The sequence below is a fragment of the Mugil cephalus genome, chromosome 2, assembly GCF_022458985.1.
Source record: "Mugil cephalus isolate CIBA_MC_2020 chromosome 2, CIBA_Mcephalus_1.1, whole genome shotgun sequence".
NCBI classification, from domain to species: domain Eukaryota; kingdom Metazoa; phylum Chordata; class Actinopteri; order Mugiliformes; family Mugilidae; genus Mugil; species Mugil cephalus.
This window is the reverse complement of record NC_061771.1, coordinates 16,147,563-16,164,953: the sequence shown is the minus strand read 5'-3', so window position 1 is coordinate 16,164,953 and position 17,391 is coordinate 16,147,563. Positions and strand designations below refer to the sequence as shown.

General features: G+C 44.6%; 1 protein-coding gene across 1 annotated transcript in view; it reads right to left on the bottom strand.

Annotated features, from left to right (window-relative positions):
• Positions 1-17,391, bottom strand: part of cntln (centlein, centrosomal protein) — a 77,013-nt gene that overhangs the window by 40,594 nt on the left and 19,028 nt on the right. The window contains exons 10-13 of the mRNA XM_047575392.1: positions 15,240-15,380; positions 10,846-10,965; positions 8,105-8,226; positions 3,678-3,794 (exon numbers count right to left, since the gene is read on the bottom strand). Of these exons, the coding sequence (XP_047431348.1) occupies positions 3,678-3,794; positions 8,105-8,226; positions 10,846-10,965; positions 15,240-15,380 (500 nt within the window). The remainder of the gene's footprint in view (positions 1-3,677; positions 3,795-8,104; positions 8,227-10,845; positions 10,966-15,239; positions 15,381-17,391) is intronic.

The window sequence follows — 17,391 nt, the reverse complement described above, 5'->3', positions numbered from 1 at the left end:
AAAAAGCCTTAGTCGCCTAAAAAATGTCATGCATAAAACATTCTGTTTGCGCGCACAAATGTGTCCCTCCTCCAACTAAGCTATGGTCCAGGGGGTAAAAGACTCTCATTACTTTTAATACCTTTTACCAAATCAAGATGAAACGAAAAGAAATGGAGGAATATGAGGAACATCGGGGTAAACTTTATTAAACTTAATTAGAGTCAAAGTCGCTTATTGGGGAGGGTTCACGTCCGTAATGGTCACTCTCTACAGAGGAGCAGTGCAAATGATCTCAAAGGCTTTTTCCCCAGTAATCGCTAGCTAATTTATGCTTTGATGTCGTCTGAGTATAGCATCTTAAGTCTGAGAGTGCACTGCATGTGTTTATTCTGTTTATGGAGCCTAAATAATCCCTGCCTCTTTTTACCAACAGACCTTTATCAACAATTAACAAGCACGGACATGGAGTGCCTCAGACAGATGCATAATGAGGCAGATAAAATGATCCCACTGCAAATTTTCAAGCATATCATATCACCCCATAGTTACTTGCCATGCACCACAACCAGAAGGAAGCCATCCTCGCTGTCAATTAGTTAGGTTTTTTTTTTTTTTTTTTTTTGTCAGTGCTTTTGCCTTGAAAGCACAGAGGAAGGAGGCGAGAGATATTCTACAGAGGTCATCTTTATGGTCTAATATGGGCTATTCTAGAGAGTTTATGATTATATTACTACTTAAAGGGGCTTGTGAAATTATACAGTTTGCTGAATGAACAATGAAAGCAGGCAAGTGGTCCCCTACTGCTGCTGGCTAGAACAAGCATGCTAGTACCTGATTTCACTCCTGATGTCGGCGCTGGTTGTTGGTTTAAAAACATACGCAGATGGATGTGTGACCGAGGGTAATTAAGAGATTTTATTTGGTTTATTTATTGTGAAATTCTACGTACTCAGGCTGTTGTGGTAGTGAAACCTAAATGTTGTGTTATATACTACATTGTACAATGACATTTAAAAATCTTATTTAGGAAACTTTCTTTTTTAGATTTTCAGCATCAGATTTCATGATGCACCTGTAAAGCTCTGGCAAGTGACGTCCTTCGTTAAATCTGTTTTAGGCCTAAACTGTATTCATTTAGGTCTAGTGAGGGATTACGCAGTAGCTATACATCATAAATATTAAAAAAGAAAAGCTGAGGCCAGTTTCTACAGCAGCTCTATAGAACAGCGACAACTCCTTTTTGGAAACGCTGACAAAAAAAAAATTTTTTTGATGAAGATCTAGACGTTACCCCATTTCAGAAAACAAAAGAATGCTGTTCAGAGAAACCAGGCTGCCACTGCTACAACATTAATTTCAGGGACAGAAAAGTGTTCCTACCTCTCTAAAAGTCAACTTTGGCTCTGGAGGGAAACGGTTCCAAGTTATGGAGAAACACATTTTCTGTGGTTTGATTAATTGCTCCAGACGATCACCTCTACCTACTGTCATATGCAAGAATGATATAAAAAGTTGTTAAAGAATTGGTAGCTTAATGCATCCTTAAATAATTAGAATAAAGCCATATGGAGACTGTAAATCAGCACAAGAACTGACGTGTTTCACCTTCCTGCTCAGCCTCGTAATAAAGTGCAAAGATTACAGGGGGTGGGAGCTAGGTTAGATTAACAGTGTGGGGACCCACTGTGCTGGCTACATCAGAGCAATATTCATCGCAGGAAATGGTCCTTTGGGTTTCAATGCAGTGTTTCACAAGTGCTGTTTTTTTTGGGAAGGTGAGAGAAAGCATCTGTGAATGATATCATGACAACGAGGGAAGCAAATGAGAGACAAATGGAGTTTAAACAGAGACTCTCCTCTGAAGCTCACCACAGGGCATGTAAAGCTTTTTAAAGGGCCTTTATTTGGCCCTAAATGTTTCAACTGCCACGAGTTAATTAGCCATTAGTGGATCATTTCTAACACTTATCTAGCATAACCTTCACAAGCACTATCATTACAATACGGTCAATGGAACAACAAGCTTTAACTGTGTGCCCCAAGAGTTTCCTGCCAGCTATTGCACGCTTACAGCATCAGCATCCATCTTATTATTGCACTAGGATGGACCCACTTATGCCCTGTCTTTTGCCACTCAACAAAAATTTGCATTGTGTGTTGCAGTGGAATTAAGCTGTCTGGTTAAGCTGGCTTTGCCCACAGCCCTAACAATCCTATCTGTTCCCTCTTGCCAATTCTCACAAGCAGAAAGCGAGGTGTAGAATAGAGATGGCAAGACACAGGGAAGCCTTTGAGCTGTTTGTGCGTGAAGATGCGTGCCCAGCAAAGGAGAATGCAAAAGTTTAAAGATCTTAGCCCTAAGTTTACTTTGCACAAGCCGGCCAGCCGGCCGAGTAAGGAGGGTGTCCCAGGGCCAGGAATAGAGGAAATGAGATGGAGCTAGTCAGGAGGACATGAAGGGGATCAGCACTAACCCCGACGGACAAGCCAGTTACACAGCTAGGAGATAAGTCAGCCACCCTTCATTCGTTTCCCTCACAGGTCAGTACCGAGGACCCTACGTGTTCACCGCAGTCTGTTCACCCCCACACGCCCCGCCCCCAGACCGTCCAGTGCTCCGCTCACTTCTAGTTGTGGCCAGGCAGGCAGGCAGGCAGGCAGGCGGACGGACATCCCTTAACAGGCAGCATCGGCGGCACAAGGGCTGCTAGCCTGTAATTAGCTTGGACAGCTCAGGCTTGGAGAGAGGCAGCCAGGCTATATCATAATGAGCTCAGCTGGGATTAGGAGGACAGGGCAGGGGGGTGAGCAGAGGGGAAAGTAGTGGAGGGGGGGCGGGGAGGGGGGGGGGGCAAGTACCAGAATTCTGGCCTCAGCCTACTGCAGCATCACAGAGGGCCGGAGGGAGGCAACTGGGAAGACAAGTATGAAGAGGGGAAGAAGTGGGTACACAGGCACAGGGCAGACAAGGGAAGAGGTGAGGAGAGGTGAAGGCCAGGGAAGACAGGAGAGAGGTAGTCTGTGGCTTTAGGCCAAGCTTTGTGTAGCATCATAGAGGGTCAGTGTTAGTGGTGCGGTTACAGGGGCTCCTCTAGATCAAACAAGACAATGGCTGCACTACACGCAGAGAAAGACTGAAAACAAAGGCAGGAGCGAAGACTGAAGACCAAAGCAACAAAGGAAGGAATCACGTGAAAAGCCCCTCTCTCTGTGTGATTGTTGACATTGTCACGAAACTCTAGGTCAACATTTAAACTAAAAGCACAAACACAACTTACAGACTAGAAGAATGTCAGATATCTTACTTAGCAACACCGCCAACGAAACTACAGTTTGGCATAAATGCAGTTATTTTACAAAGATTCGGCTGGGGATTTTGATAATGTGATTTTACTTCCTGCACTTTATGTGTGAATTTTTGAGCAGCCAATTTTACAAATGAGTAGAGTCTAATGATCTTGCTTCTGCCCCTGCTGGCTGGTAATGATGTGGAGGGCTAGGTGGATGCTGTGAAGTTGGGAAGGGCACACGAACATTTTAACACCCACAAACACGAGGGGACAGGGGGAGTGTGTGTGTGCGTGTGTGTGTGTGTACATATGTAAGAGAGACAAACTGTTTGAAACAACTGCGCGTGCAGGCACTGAAATACTCACCTCTGCTATTTATGTATTTTTCAAAGTAAGGAGACTTACTTTTCAAGGGACAGTTTCCTGGTGAGGTTCTTCAAGTAGGCCAACTCATTCCACACCGCATCGCTGTTCTCTTGTCGTAGCTGCCACGACGCTGCGCGCTGCGTCCTTCCGTTTGACCTGGACACACACGCAGCAGAGAAAATGGAAACGTAAAGGCAGGCCAGCACAGACGGAAACAGAACAAAGAGACTCGCTCGGCACAAACACACGGAGAGCAAACATACTAACAAGGGAAAATGGTTGGTACTGTACAGCACCTTGCTGCCTCTGGCCAATTCACAAGGGGTAACGAGGCCCCTTAGTCTCACTCGGTTTTTGTTATTCAGCCATCTTTAGCGGTATTCAAATGAGCAGCCTTGAGTTTGACATTTCAGTGGCAAATCATGTACACACGTATGCATGTTTGTTAAAGCCCAGGGCACTGCCCATGTGGCAGGGCAGTGGAGCATTCCCTTTGTGCCATGCAAATGTAAATAATGGCAAAAACACACTCGCAAACGAGGTCATTCAAATGTCTACACCTCACTTATGAATACTTAATGACACTTTGTGCTCAGTAGCTCCTGCCTCCATTGAACTTCCCCTTCAATTTGTGCACACACAGATACACACACAAACACACACACTATCCCTACTGCCCCCAACTGCATCCTTGCACACATCTAACTCATCAATCAGCCTTAGCCCAGCACATTCAATTCCAATTAGCCCTTCATTTGCAAACTAAAACAGGTTTTAGTGAGAAATCCACAGATTGCAAAAGTAGCAGATGAGAAGAGAATCCTGTTTTTGTCGCGCACACACAGACACACATGGCCACAGTTTCTCATTTTCACTCAATCAATGGACTAGAGGTGTGCAAATGGATTGTGAGGGTCACTGCTATTGTGCTGCGCTGTTTTTTTTTCTTGCGGTTGTTATTGGCCATGTAGACGCAGCCATGTTACACTAATACTAGTTAAACCCTGGTGCCTGGGAGTTAGAGGCTACTGGGGAATGGCAAATGTTTTCATTTAATACTGCTAATGCCCCTGTGAGCCATTTGAAGCCACTGAATTACTTCGAGTGTACGTGTGACGATATGTGAACCATCTATGGGCTTGTTTTAGTTTTCCAAAGCGCACAGCTGTTTATTGGCCGATCTCACTGAGTTGTATAGACTCGGCCACTGATACATCATACAAAAAAGATCATGTACTACAAGAGCGCAGTGCACGGAGGCTGAATTATATTAACAGTGCCTGGAGCGGTAAAAGTACATGACCCTTTATGTACAGCTCTGTTTAAGCTCTCTCCGTGATTTTCTTTTAGGTTTGTAGTGTATCAGCTGCATTCCTTAAGCTTTATTAAGTCATGGCAAAGCTTTATACATTTTAATTTGTTTACAGTGGACCTAAAAACTGTTGAACATGGAGCCATGAGAGAGCTATCTTCTTCAGGCCTCAGTGCATCCTCCCCTATGGTATCCTAGTTTCCATTATTAAGCAGGAGGAAATAGAGAGAACTTTTCCACGCTGCTGCGGCTAATTGCTCTGAATCAGGGGGAATCTGTTTATGGGCGCAACTTTGATCAGAGTACGGATGCTTTAATAACCTTTAATTTTATTTGCTCACCCCCATCATCCCCAGTCTGATTAAAAAACTTTTTCCCTTCTCTAATATAAATAAGAAGTTGGCTTTTTTACCCTCTCCTCCATGCCATTTTGGGAAAATGTGGTGGTACAGTAATGGTGAATGGCAGGGTGGTTTCACTGGGACTGGCCAACAGCACACTGTCTGAATACTGAAGAGTCAATGGACCCTTCATCCGCTTTGCGATTGGCTAGTAGTAAAATGTGGGTGGAGCTGTTATTACATACTCTGTTTGACATCACTCAGCAGCTGCTTGTACAGCAACCCACGCATTCAATACTTTGTGTTTGAGGGATAACATCTAATATAAGAAGCAAAACAAACAAACAAAAAAATCGAAATATGTGTAAAAAAAATATTTTTTTTTAGTTACACTCAGTTACTAATTTAGCGTATGTAGGTGTTAAAAATAAGTATTCTTTAATTATCCATTATAATAATTATTGGTTGATGTTTTGCATTAATGCAGATAATAGAGGTGATTCAGGCTGACTTGAAGGGGCAGAATATGACTGTAATGATGATTTGGTGCTTGTGAGAGACGATAGGAGACTGTGACTCAGTAGGTAGAGAGGTTAGTGGTTTGATCCCCAGAATGTGCCACATGCTGAAGTGTCCTTGAACAAGACACTGAACCTCCAGTTGTTCCCAGTGTGGCAATGGTGTGTGAGAATGTGTGTGTGCTTGTGTGAGTGAATGGGTACATGTGTCTGTGACTGTAAAGTGCTTTATCAATAGGTAATAGGAGAAGCATCAGGTAGAAAGGTGCTATGTAAAAGCGACACCATTTACCATTACCAATCGATAGTGATCACAGACGTCTCAGTACTAATGTAATGTAACACAATAATCTCCCGGTCAAACTCTGCTTTCCAAAAGTTATATGCTTCCTCCGTAACCCAGTGAAGGAAAAAAAAAAATAAAAAGAAATTATTCAGCAAAAATAGTGATGCAGTTAAGTCGTGTTTCATCCAGTCAGAGCCTCCTCTGTTGCAGAGCCGATCAGCCTGTGTCAGACGTTTCACCTGGACTCCTGAACATAACTCAATACGGGCAGATGCACAAATATTCACTGCGGTCACATGAGGAAAGGCAGCTTTTTGATAGGATGTTTGTCTTGTACTCAAATACAAATTATTTTAAAACTATTTGTTCAAAATAAGTTTTTGAAAAAAAGACATTATTTTTGCATTTTCAAATACCGTGTGTGTGTGTGTGTGTATATATATATACACACACACACATCTCAGAAGGCTGTCCACCTTTTCATATACTAAACTGAGTGAAAATTCACATACTGTCTTATCTGATCTTTTGGCCCTGCACACAGAAGGGGAACCAAATCAACCCCCCTGTATATTTCCAAAAAGGCAACAACACAGCATGGAAGCTACTGGCACAGTCCCTAACATGCTCAAAATGCAATGAGTCTCAATGTCTATCCCCACTGACCTGTTAGAGCCTTGATTTCCAAACACTAATGGGAGTGTTTAAGTCATTCTCTATTGTCTCACACCCAGGCTGGCATTACCCCAGTGGGTTTAACAGCTATTTAAGGATGTGGCTTCATGCCAAACGAATGCCAAGATCCTAATATTGAGTGACTAGCTGGTGCCATGGAAGCTGACAAAAAAGGGCAAAGTTGCCTATTGCATTAATTTCATGTGTAGAGCTTTAGGCCACCAACACATAAAACCACACTTTCATTTATATGTGAAAGGAACACACGTGTTAAATCAAGATTAACATGCAGACCTCGACAAAAGCGACCAGGACATTCCTTTGGTAACCTACCAACTGAGGACTCTGTCTCTCCATCTGTGTCTTTGTTCCCACTGTCTGAGACTCATACGGCAGAGCTGCACTGAGCTAACATGAGCCGAGTCGAGCCTAGGGCTGAACATGCTCTCTCACTCACTCCCCTTTCACACGGGCTCACATTGCACCGCTGTTTTCTTTAATTAACCCAGAGAGAAAACAGCTGACGGGGTCAACACTTTGCTCCGGCGTGGCCTTCAAACATATGCACCTTTAGCTACACTTTAAATGGCCTCAGTGACACTGGTGGAGAGAAGAAGCAGACAGAAAAGTGAGAAAAGACTGGGGGGGGGGAGGCAATAGAGAGAACAAGACCCTCATGTTGATGACATTTTCCAGCACATTTCGTTACTTTGTGTAAAGATCCTGTGGTTTCTGGTGAAGATAACAGGTTGAAGGAGGAAATGGCCCTCCTCCCTCTCCCATCCACCCTCCATATGACTTCTCAAACACCTTGCACCCCCCTCCCCCCCCGGACCAGACACCTCCAGCCTCTGGCTCTCACATCTTAATGAACACTGAGGGAGAGGAGACGCAGAAGAGCACATACACTTGGCACAGAACGGCCCAAATTGACTGGGCTTAAAACCTCTGAGCTTTTTAAAGGCAGAGGGAGGAATTTCTCCCACTTTCCCAAATCCAGTACTCCGGTCTTGTCAGACAACATGTGGAGACCAATGGGGCCATAAGACTATTTGTGAGCAGTTTCAGGGGGTTGTAGTGTTTCATATGGGCTTTTAACATAAGGCAAGGTGAGTTATGTGCTTTGAAATGTCTCTTACTCACTGCGGCCGGGTGGAACTGGAAGGTTTCCCAGGTGCTTTCCGTATGTCTGTATTTTATGTTTTATGAATTGACTGATTGTGCAGCAACGTCTCCTCTATAAATTGTGTCCTGTATATTTGCTCCCAGTTTTCCTGGTGTGTGTATGACAAGGGTTTGACACTAAATATTAAACTGCAAAATTGTATACTCACGCGCCATTCGATTTCTCCACCTCTTTCAGCTGATCTCTGACGGTTTTGTAGCTGGCCTGAATCAAAGACAGGCGGTCCCGGCGTTTATCATGAGCCTTTCTCAGCTCCTCATTCTCCTCGATCTGTAAAAAAAACAGAGAGGAATTCGCGGGGTCTTCAAAAAGTTGTGCAAGCTAAATGAAACGTAGCTCATTTGAAGAACGGAGTCTGCTTCATCCATGTACAGCGGAAAATCTGAGAAAAGCCCCTCGCCATCTATATATTTAAACTGAATATATTTAAGGGGAAGCAGGCAAAGGGCCTGACAGAAATCAGCGGGTTCATATTCATTTCCATCTTCTCCTTCCTCCTGGACAAGTGCTTTCACTCTTACCGGGCAACTGAGACATCATTAAAGGACGGCATTTTTTTTTTTTTTTTTTTCTTCGCAAGTCAGTGGCGCCACAGAACACCCTGCAGGGACGTGCACACACAGACACACACATACACAGACACACTCACTTCAGTTGCCAACTGACGGCCAGCGTGTGTTGTGATGTCGGGGCTGTAGCCGTGCGGTTGTTGCTGACACTGTTGTTGACAGCTATTAAAACACAGCAAGATTGCACTCTTGCTTTAAAGAAGGAGTAAGAGAAGACAACATATAGATTTTTCTTGTCAGGGGCACCCCTCCTCCCCATCACACTGACCTTAACAGCGAGGGCGATGGAGAAAATACTTTCAACAGGCAGGACAAACAGAGGTGGAAAGAGTGCGAGGAAAGAGAGAAAGTCAGCTCGTGAAAGCGGGGGAAAGGCAGAACAGAGAAATTAGAAAGAGACGGAAGAGAGAGGGCGAGGCAAAAGGAAAAGTGAAAGGAGGAGTGCAGGACAGGTTTCTGCTTGAGTGGCCAGGGCTGGGGAGAGTTGTCGAGCGCTTTCTGAAGGGAAGGAGCTTGTTTACTGCTGATATGACACGGCTACCCTGCAGAGAGGGAAATGCGAGCCCTCAGCCCTGTTATTATTAACAAGGACAAAGAGAGCAGAGAGAGCGCACAAACATGCACTGGACACACAACGGGTGCGCACACACAAGATTGCACATCCGCGCTGCCAATGTGACAAGTATGGATTTTCCCTTGTGCGGATTATTCACAGAGGACATCTGCAAGACATCCTCTGCCCCTTCAAGCAGCCCCCAACCTCTCAAAAACAAAGCTCTAATGAAAGGGGCCAGACCAGAGCAGTGTAAAGTGCTGAAACTAGGAGCTGAGGGAGGACGCAGAAGAGTTGTGGCTGACTGATGGAGGGGCAGGGGGTGGGATGGAGCAAGTGGCAGGGCATTAGCCACATCATGGCTTCCCAGGTTCCTTTTAGAGCTTCCCCTGGGCTGCCCTGCTCTGGTCATCGGGCCACAGGCCCTCGCCTATCGATCAATATAACCCCCTCCCCTCCCCTCCCTCCACCCACTCCACCCTGTGGACGTTCTCAAGCTGAAAAATAATTACACAGCAACAGCTACTTTTTACTTGAAAGTCTGCCGAAGAAAAAAAGGAAGCCCATTATTAAGAGAATTGTTTGTTTGTCTGCTTTTAGCTGCTAAGGTCAACATGTCAATGGTATGGCTGCTGTACCCAATTTGAAAGGCATTCTATTGGAAAGAACTGTATTAACAGGAGAACAATGGACTGGACGGAGCGAGGGACCGCGCGAGGCTGAAGGTAAAGCTGACGGAGGGTATGTTGCTTACTGTCAGAGCCAAGCACCAGACAAAAACCTCTAAATCATGCTCTGAACTAATGCCCACATTAATGTGGTCATGATTTTCTTTGCATACCTTTGCTAAATGCCCCTCAGCCGCCAGACAAGTAAATGGCACCATTAACTAAGACAGTCATGCGTGTTGTCTGAATCTATGTTGAGCACTACCGCCGAGGTGTTTGCCAGTGATGTAATTCAGACACTTCAGATCTGACAAGGAAATGGTGCCTAATGTGTTCCTGGGAAAGTGTTCAAAGGGAGATGACCTTTGTGTAATCACTCACTCGCTGGTTAGACGCAAAGATGGGCAGGATAAGGAAAGGCACCGGGGAGGACAGGTACAGGGGAAGGTCCAAATAAAAAAGGCAGAGGAAAAAATTTATCATATTTCAAGTTCTGGTCAATCTGAGCAAGAACTAAAGAAAAGGCTCATGGGACTGAAAAATAGTGTGAGAAGAAAATCACAGAGCATGTGAAGGTTAAAAGACCAATAAAGCTGATTCGTTTAAGAAAAAAAAAAAAAAAAAAAACCCTGCTGCATCCACTTTGACCAGAGCAGCTCCTCTCCTGCTGTTTCACTGCCTACGCACACTCTGTGTATTTATGTGTGTGTGAAAGACGCCGTGCGAGAAGGTCATGGAGGAGGCAGTGGCAGAGGTAGTGCAATTGAACCTTTTGGAAAGCGTGACGGTTCCACTGCTACAAACCTCTTTACAAACCCCAGCCTCTAATAGCAGCAATCATATGTAAGATAGCGGCCACAGCAACAATCAGCTCCATTAGACATGTTTGGTGCTCCACGTGTCCTCCAGATGGACACCACACAATGCTGAAGAATGTGTCTTATTCTGCAAACAATACCTTTATGCACTTCAGTGCTAGTCATGTGCTGGTGAGGAAGCTGGGATAAAAGATTCAGGAATGACGCAGCCTTAAGAAATATAAATAGTTAAACCATGAGTAGTGACTTACTATGGAAGAACAGCATTTTAGCGTAGTTACCTTCAATTGCAGTAGCTCCGCGAGGTCTTGCATTTTCTGTTCTGCTGCTTTCATCCTCCCACTTCCCATCCCCACACTGCTGGCTGGGGACAGAGACCTGGACCTCTGCACAGGTGCACCCTGGGACAGGTAAGCAAAGACGCACTCGGGTGAAAACTTGGATTCACTTCACTTACAAAAACCCGCGCAAGCAATTAGCATCTGTAGAAACACTGAGTGAATGCCAATAATGAGATTATCTATGTTCACTCCACTCCCTTCTCACCTTGAGTGAAAACATGAACATCGTCTTCCTTGGCGCACACATATGCACGCACAAACAAACATGCTGCCGGAGGAATAAAGCGAGCCGGAGCAGCAGTCCACCAAAGCTGGAGGGAGGAGGCTCACTTTTGCGTGTGTGTCCGGGTGTATGTGTGTTTGGAAAGCGGCAGTTGCAAGCTGAGAGCAGCAAAGGTTTCTCCCTGCGACTGGCTAATGAGTATGTTCATTTCCATTTACATTGTTTCTTTGACAATAATGATGTCCCATTAGGGGAGACTAAAGGGGCTATAGATTCCAGAATGTGCTGGGCTTCATTACAAGAGGTGGGCAGGGAGGCCGCTCTAATTGCTCTACTAGGGGCCTCCAGGTTACACTTGATAGGACAACTGGAAGAGCCGCCGATTAGGAGGGGGTGCAGTTTGCTAGCCAGCCTCTCGTGTAGAAATAAATAAAGAAACGGAGAAGTGCTGGGGCCGCGCAGTAGAAAAAGCAGTGGGAACAATATGCTAGCGGAATATGAATATGAGCGGATGGGAGGCCCCCTGCGGAGACGGGCAGGGCTGACCAGATGGCAGGCTCAAATATGCAATGCGACTAAATGCACAACAGTCCTTGGGCGGAAGAGGATGATGCGTACAGGAGGAGGTGATGGTGATGGTGGAGCGAGGAGGTTAACGATATGAGGGTGGATCAGTAACACCCCACCCTCTGAAATGTTGTTTTTATGGCTGTTGGCAAGTTGTTATCTGCTGAAGTTAAAAACTTGCCAGTCTTTTCTGGAATGGTGACACCTGTTGTCCAGTACTGAAAACAGCAAGTATGCGTAAATGATTTGGATCACAGTGTTTTAATTAAAACCATTCACGCATCAAATACACGGAGATTAACCTGTTTAACTACTGCTACTGAAAAGCAGCAACCGGCGTATCTGTTTACCAAGCAGCCACAGTCCAAAAGAATAGATCAAAACGAATCCATTTGATAGGTTAATATGCAGCACATGATAAATTACAGTGAAAGGTAAACATTAACTGCATTCTTCAGTAACAATTAAAACTACAGTATAGTATATATAGTATTTACAGAACACATGAGGTGCATTTAAAAAAATATTACCGTGCACAACAGCATGTGACAATAATGTACAGTACATCTGTTGTAAGCATCTTTGGGAATGTGCTCTGGGGCTATAGTTGACTCCAGTGACCTGATGCACCAGGCTCTGCTAACATGCCTGTATGGGTGCCAACCATGTGTTCTAACTCAGCCTTAATGACTCTATGCAACTAATTAGCAGATTGATCTGCATATTCCTGATGAGTGGCAAGCCAACTGGCTTAGTGCGTATGTACAAGGGGGAAACACAGAGGCCAAAAGGGGAATCCAAACCAACTAAAAGCCCTAAACTTAAAGTAAAGATGACCAATTATAAAGTATGACATGCTGAGCATGAACTCTAAATTGGTTTTCAGCTAAAAATACATTTTTTTGGATGAACTATTTAACACCGAGCAAACTGGTAACTACAGGAGATGATCTGTTGTGTGCTTTGTTTGAGGGAGTACACGACACTGACAAATGACTGAGATTTGGTGCAGATGTTCTCTCTGGTCCAGTTGGACGCCTGTCTGCCACAGGACCAGAGGACATACGGATGACCTCTGTTTGTGAGGGAAGATCCTAAAGAAAGAGGACATGGAAAAGAAAGACGTTTACTACGTCAGCCGAGCAGCTGCTTGGTGGCCATGACCTGACATGTGCGCAGCCCCCTGTGATAACTGTGTAAACACGACGGCAAAGCAGATGGAGGGGCATGTACAGCAGTGAGAGGGAAATCTGGAAAAAAAAATGCTAGCATCTAAACAGTTTTTGTATGTCTACTTGAGCAAAAGTCTTTACTGACGGCTCAGCGGAGCGACATTTAATCAGCTGTCTCCCTCTTCCCTTCACCTCTGATCCACTCTCTTCTTCTAACCCGCGTGGACAGGGGTCACTGTCATCAATGGGTTTCTTTATAGCAGCATGTCATGTGCCTGGAGCTCTCAAAGCTCAACTTGTGCAGGTTCCCTGGTGAATATGTATTGTACACTGTACACATGCACAGATAGTGACACACACATTGATGCAGAGACGTACAGTTCACATGGGTGCACACCTGAGCACAAAGCAAATGTACATCAGCACAAGAAAATACTATTAAGACACACTTCTAAACAACTGACTGATGTAAGAGCTAGTAACCACAGATGTGTAGATGCAGGTAATATAAGTGGCACAGTTATACATGAAATAGTGGAGTGAAAGTGAAACAACCAAAGTTTGAAAACTGCACAAGCTTGAAGTTGAGCAACATCAGTCTCATTGGCAGACCGCTCAAATAAACTACTTTAGTTAGATCCATTTTTAAAAAGTGTTTCTAATCAAAGCTGCTCATAGGCTTATGAATCTTAAAAGACTATTAACGAATTCCTTTAAATCAGACTTTCCCAGATCCAAGGAAAACTTTATTCACTCAAATCGTAGGTCACACACTGAGGTTATTTCCTGGGAGACAAGAGAGGCTGTAATTTCTGAAATGGCCGACATAACTTTAAGACTAACTGAATGTAGCAAACTGTGAGCCACGCACCACTGTGAACTACTCGTCGCCACAGCCAATAATCACATTTCACTTTGGACACTTACTGAAAGAGCTGCAAATTGTGTCCAAGGTGGTAGCAGTGGGCTACAGAGAACATTCACTATATAAGCTTTTGACTTTTCTGTTTGGTATTACTGTTTCAATACATGGTTAAGTAGCACAAACTACTTCTTTTAACCATCATCCAATACAACAGAAATAATACAACTGAAAATGTTTCTAAAGAAGGACTGGACGGGATTTATGAAGTTAATATAATGTCTACATGCGTAAAAGCAAAAGCTTTAGTTTTTTTGTGTGCTATGTCCACTTCATCTCAAGTGGCCTTAAAAGTCTAAAAGTGTAAAGTCAGTGCGTTGACGTCTCAGGACACAGAAGCAAAAAGTGGCCAAAATGAAACCAAATTGTGAAAAATAAAACTCAAAATCATATCTTAAACTTTGATTCAATTAACTTAGGAGCTTATTAATTTTAAGGTTTTCCACTGTCGATGAATACACTTCTATGTATGTAGAAAAGCTGTGCACGTATATGTCGTAAATCAAGCATTGTGGGGGACTCGTATTTCCATAGATCAAAATTCATATGTTGTTTTACGAAGTTGAGATTTACATTTTTATTCATTAGAAGCAAGTAACAAAAATGTAGTATATCAATGCTACATTTCAGTCTGAAACTAAGTCAGGGCTACAGCACTATGATCCATTTTGGCACATTTCTTTAGAATTAATTAGAGGTTAAGAAAACATAATGATGGTAAATGGTCTCGTTATTATGTAGCGCTTTTACCACCTACAGTCACCCATTCACTCACACAAGCACACACACACTCCTACACCAGATGCAGTGGGAGCAACTTAAGGTTCAGACACGTCAGACACCTCGGTCTGTGGACAGCTTCCTCCACCTACGGAACCACAGTATTCAAATCAATTAATTTCAATACTATTTATTTATCCTGCACAATACAGTATAATCAGAACGCACAAATAAACTGCAAGAACAGGAGATATAAGATATAATGAGGTCAGCGGCAAAAATCAAACAATTTGTCTTCGGGCCAGTGTCAGAGTGAGCGAGGCCATCTAGAAACATGTCCTGCCAAACTTATGAGTGCGATACTGAGAAGATCAAAAGATTCTTTCTTGTTCATAATGTGCTGCTGAAGCGGTAAATTAGCCAGTGCCTGAGCCCAAGGCATGCGTGAAACCAGCAGCACACGCCGGCCTGGTCACAGTAGGAGGGGCATCTGTGTGTGTGTGTGTGTGTGCGTGCGTGTGTGTGTGGGTTGTGCGAAGTTCAGGACAAAGGTTGTCAAAGGCTGAGTCTGATAAATCCCATGATTCTCAACAGACCGTCTCCTTTATATCCCTTCTCTATGGCTTTGATCTAATCCGACCAAATGGTAATGGGTAAGTGTAGTGGGCCAGTTAGCTGCTCACCCATGTGCTATGTTTGGAATAATTACCAGTAGTGTGTGATGACCTACCTGCTGTCTACTGACAGAGCCGGTGGACCTGCGGTGGAGACTCTGGTCCTCTGGCTTAGGATCTGAACTTCGAGAGGAGGCCTGGTCCGAGTGAGGGCTAGGTCTCTGCGCTGCCACATCTGCCTGGTCTGATCCCACAGCCTGAAAGAAAAGAGTGACAGTGTATGTGGCTAGATGAGACAGCCTTATAGGGAAGAGGGTGCAGTGCACCTCTCAGCATACATTGCAATGACTACCTGAAGCCGATGAAAACCCTACAGTGCATCTGCAACACTCTATCCCACCTTTCCCCTTAACAGATCTTTTCTAATTTAGTCTGGGGTAGACAGAACACATGCATCTAGGAACGCCACTGCACACACACACACACAACAGAAATGGAAAGATTACTAGTAATATTATGAATCTATTTACTCAGTAATTCAGAAGACTGACCCCTTTGTTAGCTATAGTCAAAAACCAGATGTTTCATACAGCATTGGGGCAGTTCCACGATCCACTAGCACGAGTGCGATGTGAGTGCTAAAAATATTTAAGTATCTATTAGCCACTATCCTCATCCTCTGCACACCTTCAAGTATGAAGTAAATGGTCAAAGTACAGAGGAGTGATGCACACATCTTACCGTGGTTGTTATGAAGGGGTGGAAATAGCTCATAATGCTTTAAAGCTTTAATGGACCAAGTACAGTATGCTACTGTACGTTCAAGTGCCTAAGGACATGTGCTGCATACCCAGTTTGTATGAGATTAATGGATGCGCTTCATCGACGAACATCTACCCTCGCATACTTCCTGACTCTATCACCTGCGTCTATTCTTGAATTCTTACTAAAAAGGTGCAAAACAATAAAAAATATCTCTCCTGCTGCTATCAACAACACCTCTACTTAACACGTCAAATCAAAGCCTTTTGACAAACAAAGGCCTTCGCAAGTGTGCTTTACAGAGAGGGCCAGGTCGTGAAGAAAAACCACACAGGATGTCATCACCTTTTTTCCCCAACAAGTCCTGATTGCATTATCAGAAAGCTGGCATCTGGGCGTGACCTTGTTAACTGCCAGGGTAATCAACTTTAACCAAAGGGGAGGAGAGGGGATGATAAATTATTAGTGAGGAAGATTTTGTTCATGTTTTATTAAATTGGCCTGTCAAAGGGGGTTGGTCAAATTATCTGGGGCCTCGTTTATTGGAGGCCGGCCATATTGGCGCATCTGTTACAATTATTTATAATTTCCAGGCAGGCAGGAGGATGGAGTGAGTTTTTCGGCATCAGCCACATAAAGCAATTTAGAAATTAACCGGTGTGGGAGTGTCTGACTTCCCCCCCCCCCATCTTTCTCTCCCGTCCCCGTCCGGATTTTCATCCAGCAGAAAACAGGAAAAAAAAAAAAAAAAAAAAGGGAAACCGTAAAGGGGGCAAAGATACAGAAGGGAAAAAAATAAACATAGAAACAAGAAGGTTATAGAAACCAACAGACAGGGAGAGAGCGTGAGGAGAGGGGAGAGCGTGCAGGTGTGGTGAAAAAAAAGAGCAAGAGATTGGGAGGAGGTTGGGGGGGGGGGGGGGGGGGGGGGAGGAAAAAAGGAGAAAAGCTGGTCTTGGTAATTACTGAACACGATTAGGTTCTTGGGGGAACTTGTCTGGCACTCGCCGCCCTCGCTGGTGAGGATGCGGCAGGCAGGACCATATGGAGCGAGGCTTGTGATTGTGCTCCCCGAAGCTCGTGACCCGTCTGCTGCCGAGCCCTTGAGCTGAATTTGAAATGAGACTTGCCAGGCCTAATGTTCTACACATGCACCATTTATGCCACAAAACAAATCTGATCACTGTTAATTATGGAGCAGCTATAATCAGGAGGGGCCGTCGCCGCCGCGCTCGCACAGACGCGCGCGCGCGCAGAACACCGAGCGTATACAAACACGCCCGCGCACAATCGCGTCCATCTGCGGAGTGACGGCGTACGCGAAAGTGATTGGAGAGGCCTGGGAAAGTGGGGGGGCTGGAAGGGGCACGCTCCCCCACCAGGCCAGGTGCACTTTATATTCAAGGTGGTGATTCTTCAAAGAATGTGTGTGTGCACACACCACGGTATGTATGAGCAGGCGTGTTACTGGGAGCGCAGCGGAAAGGGACTTTACAGAAGGACAGC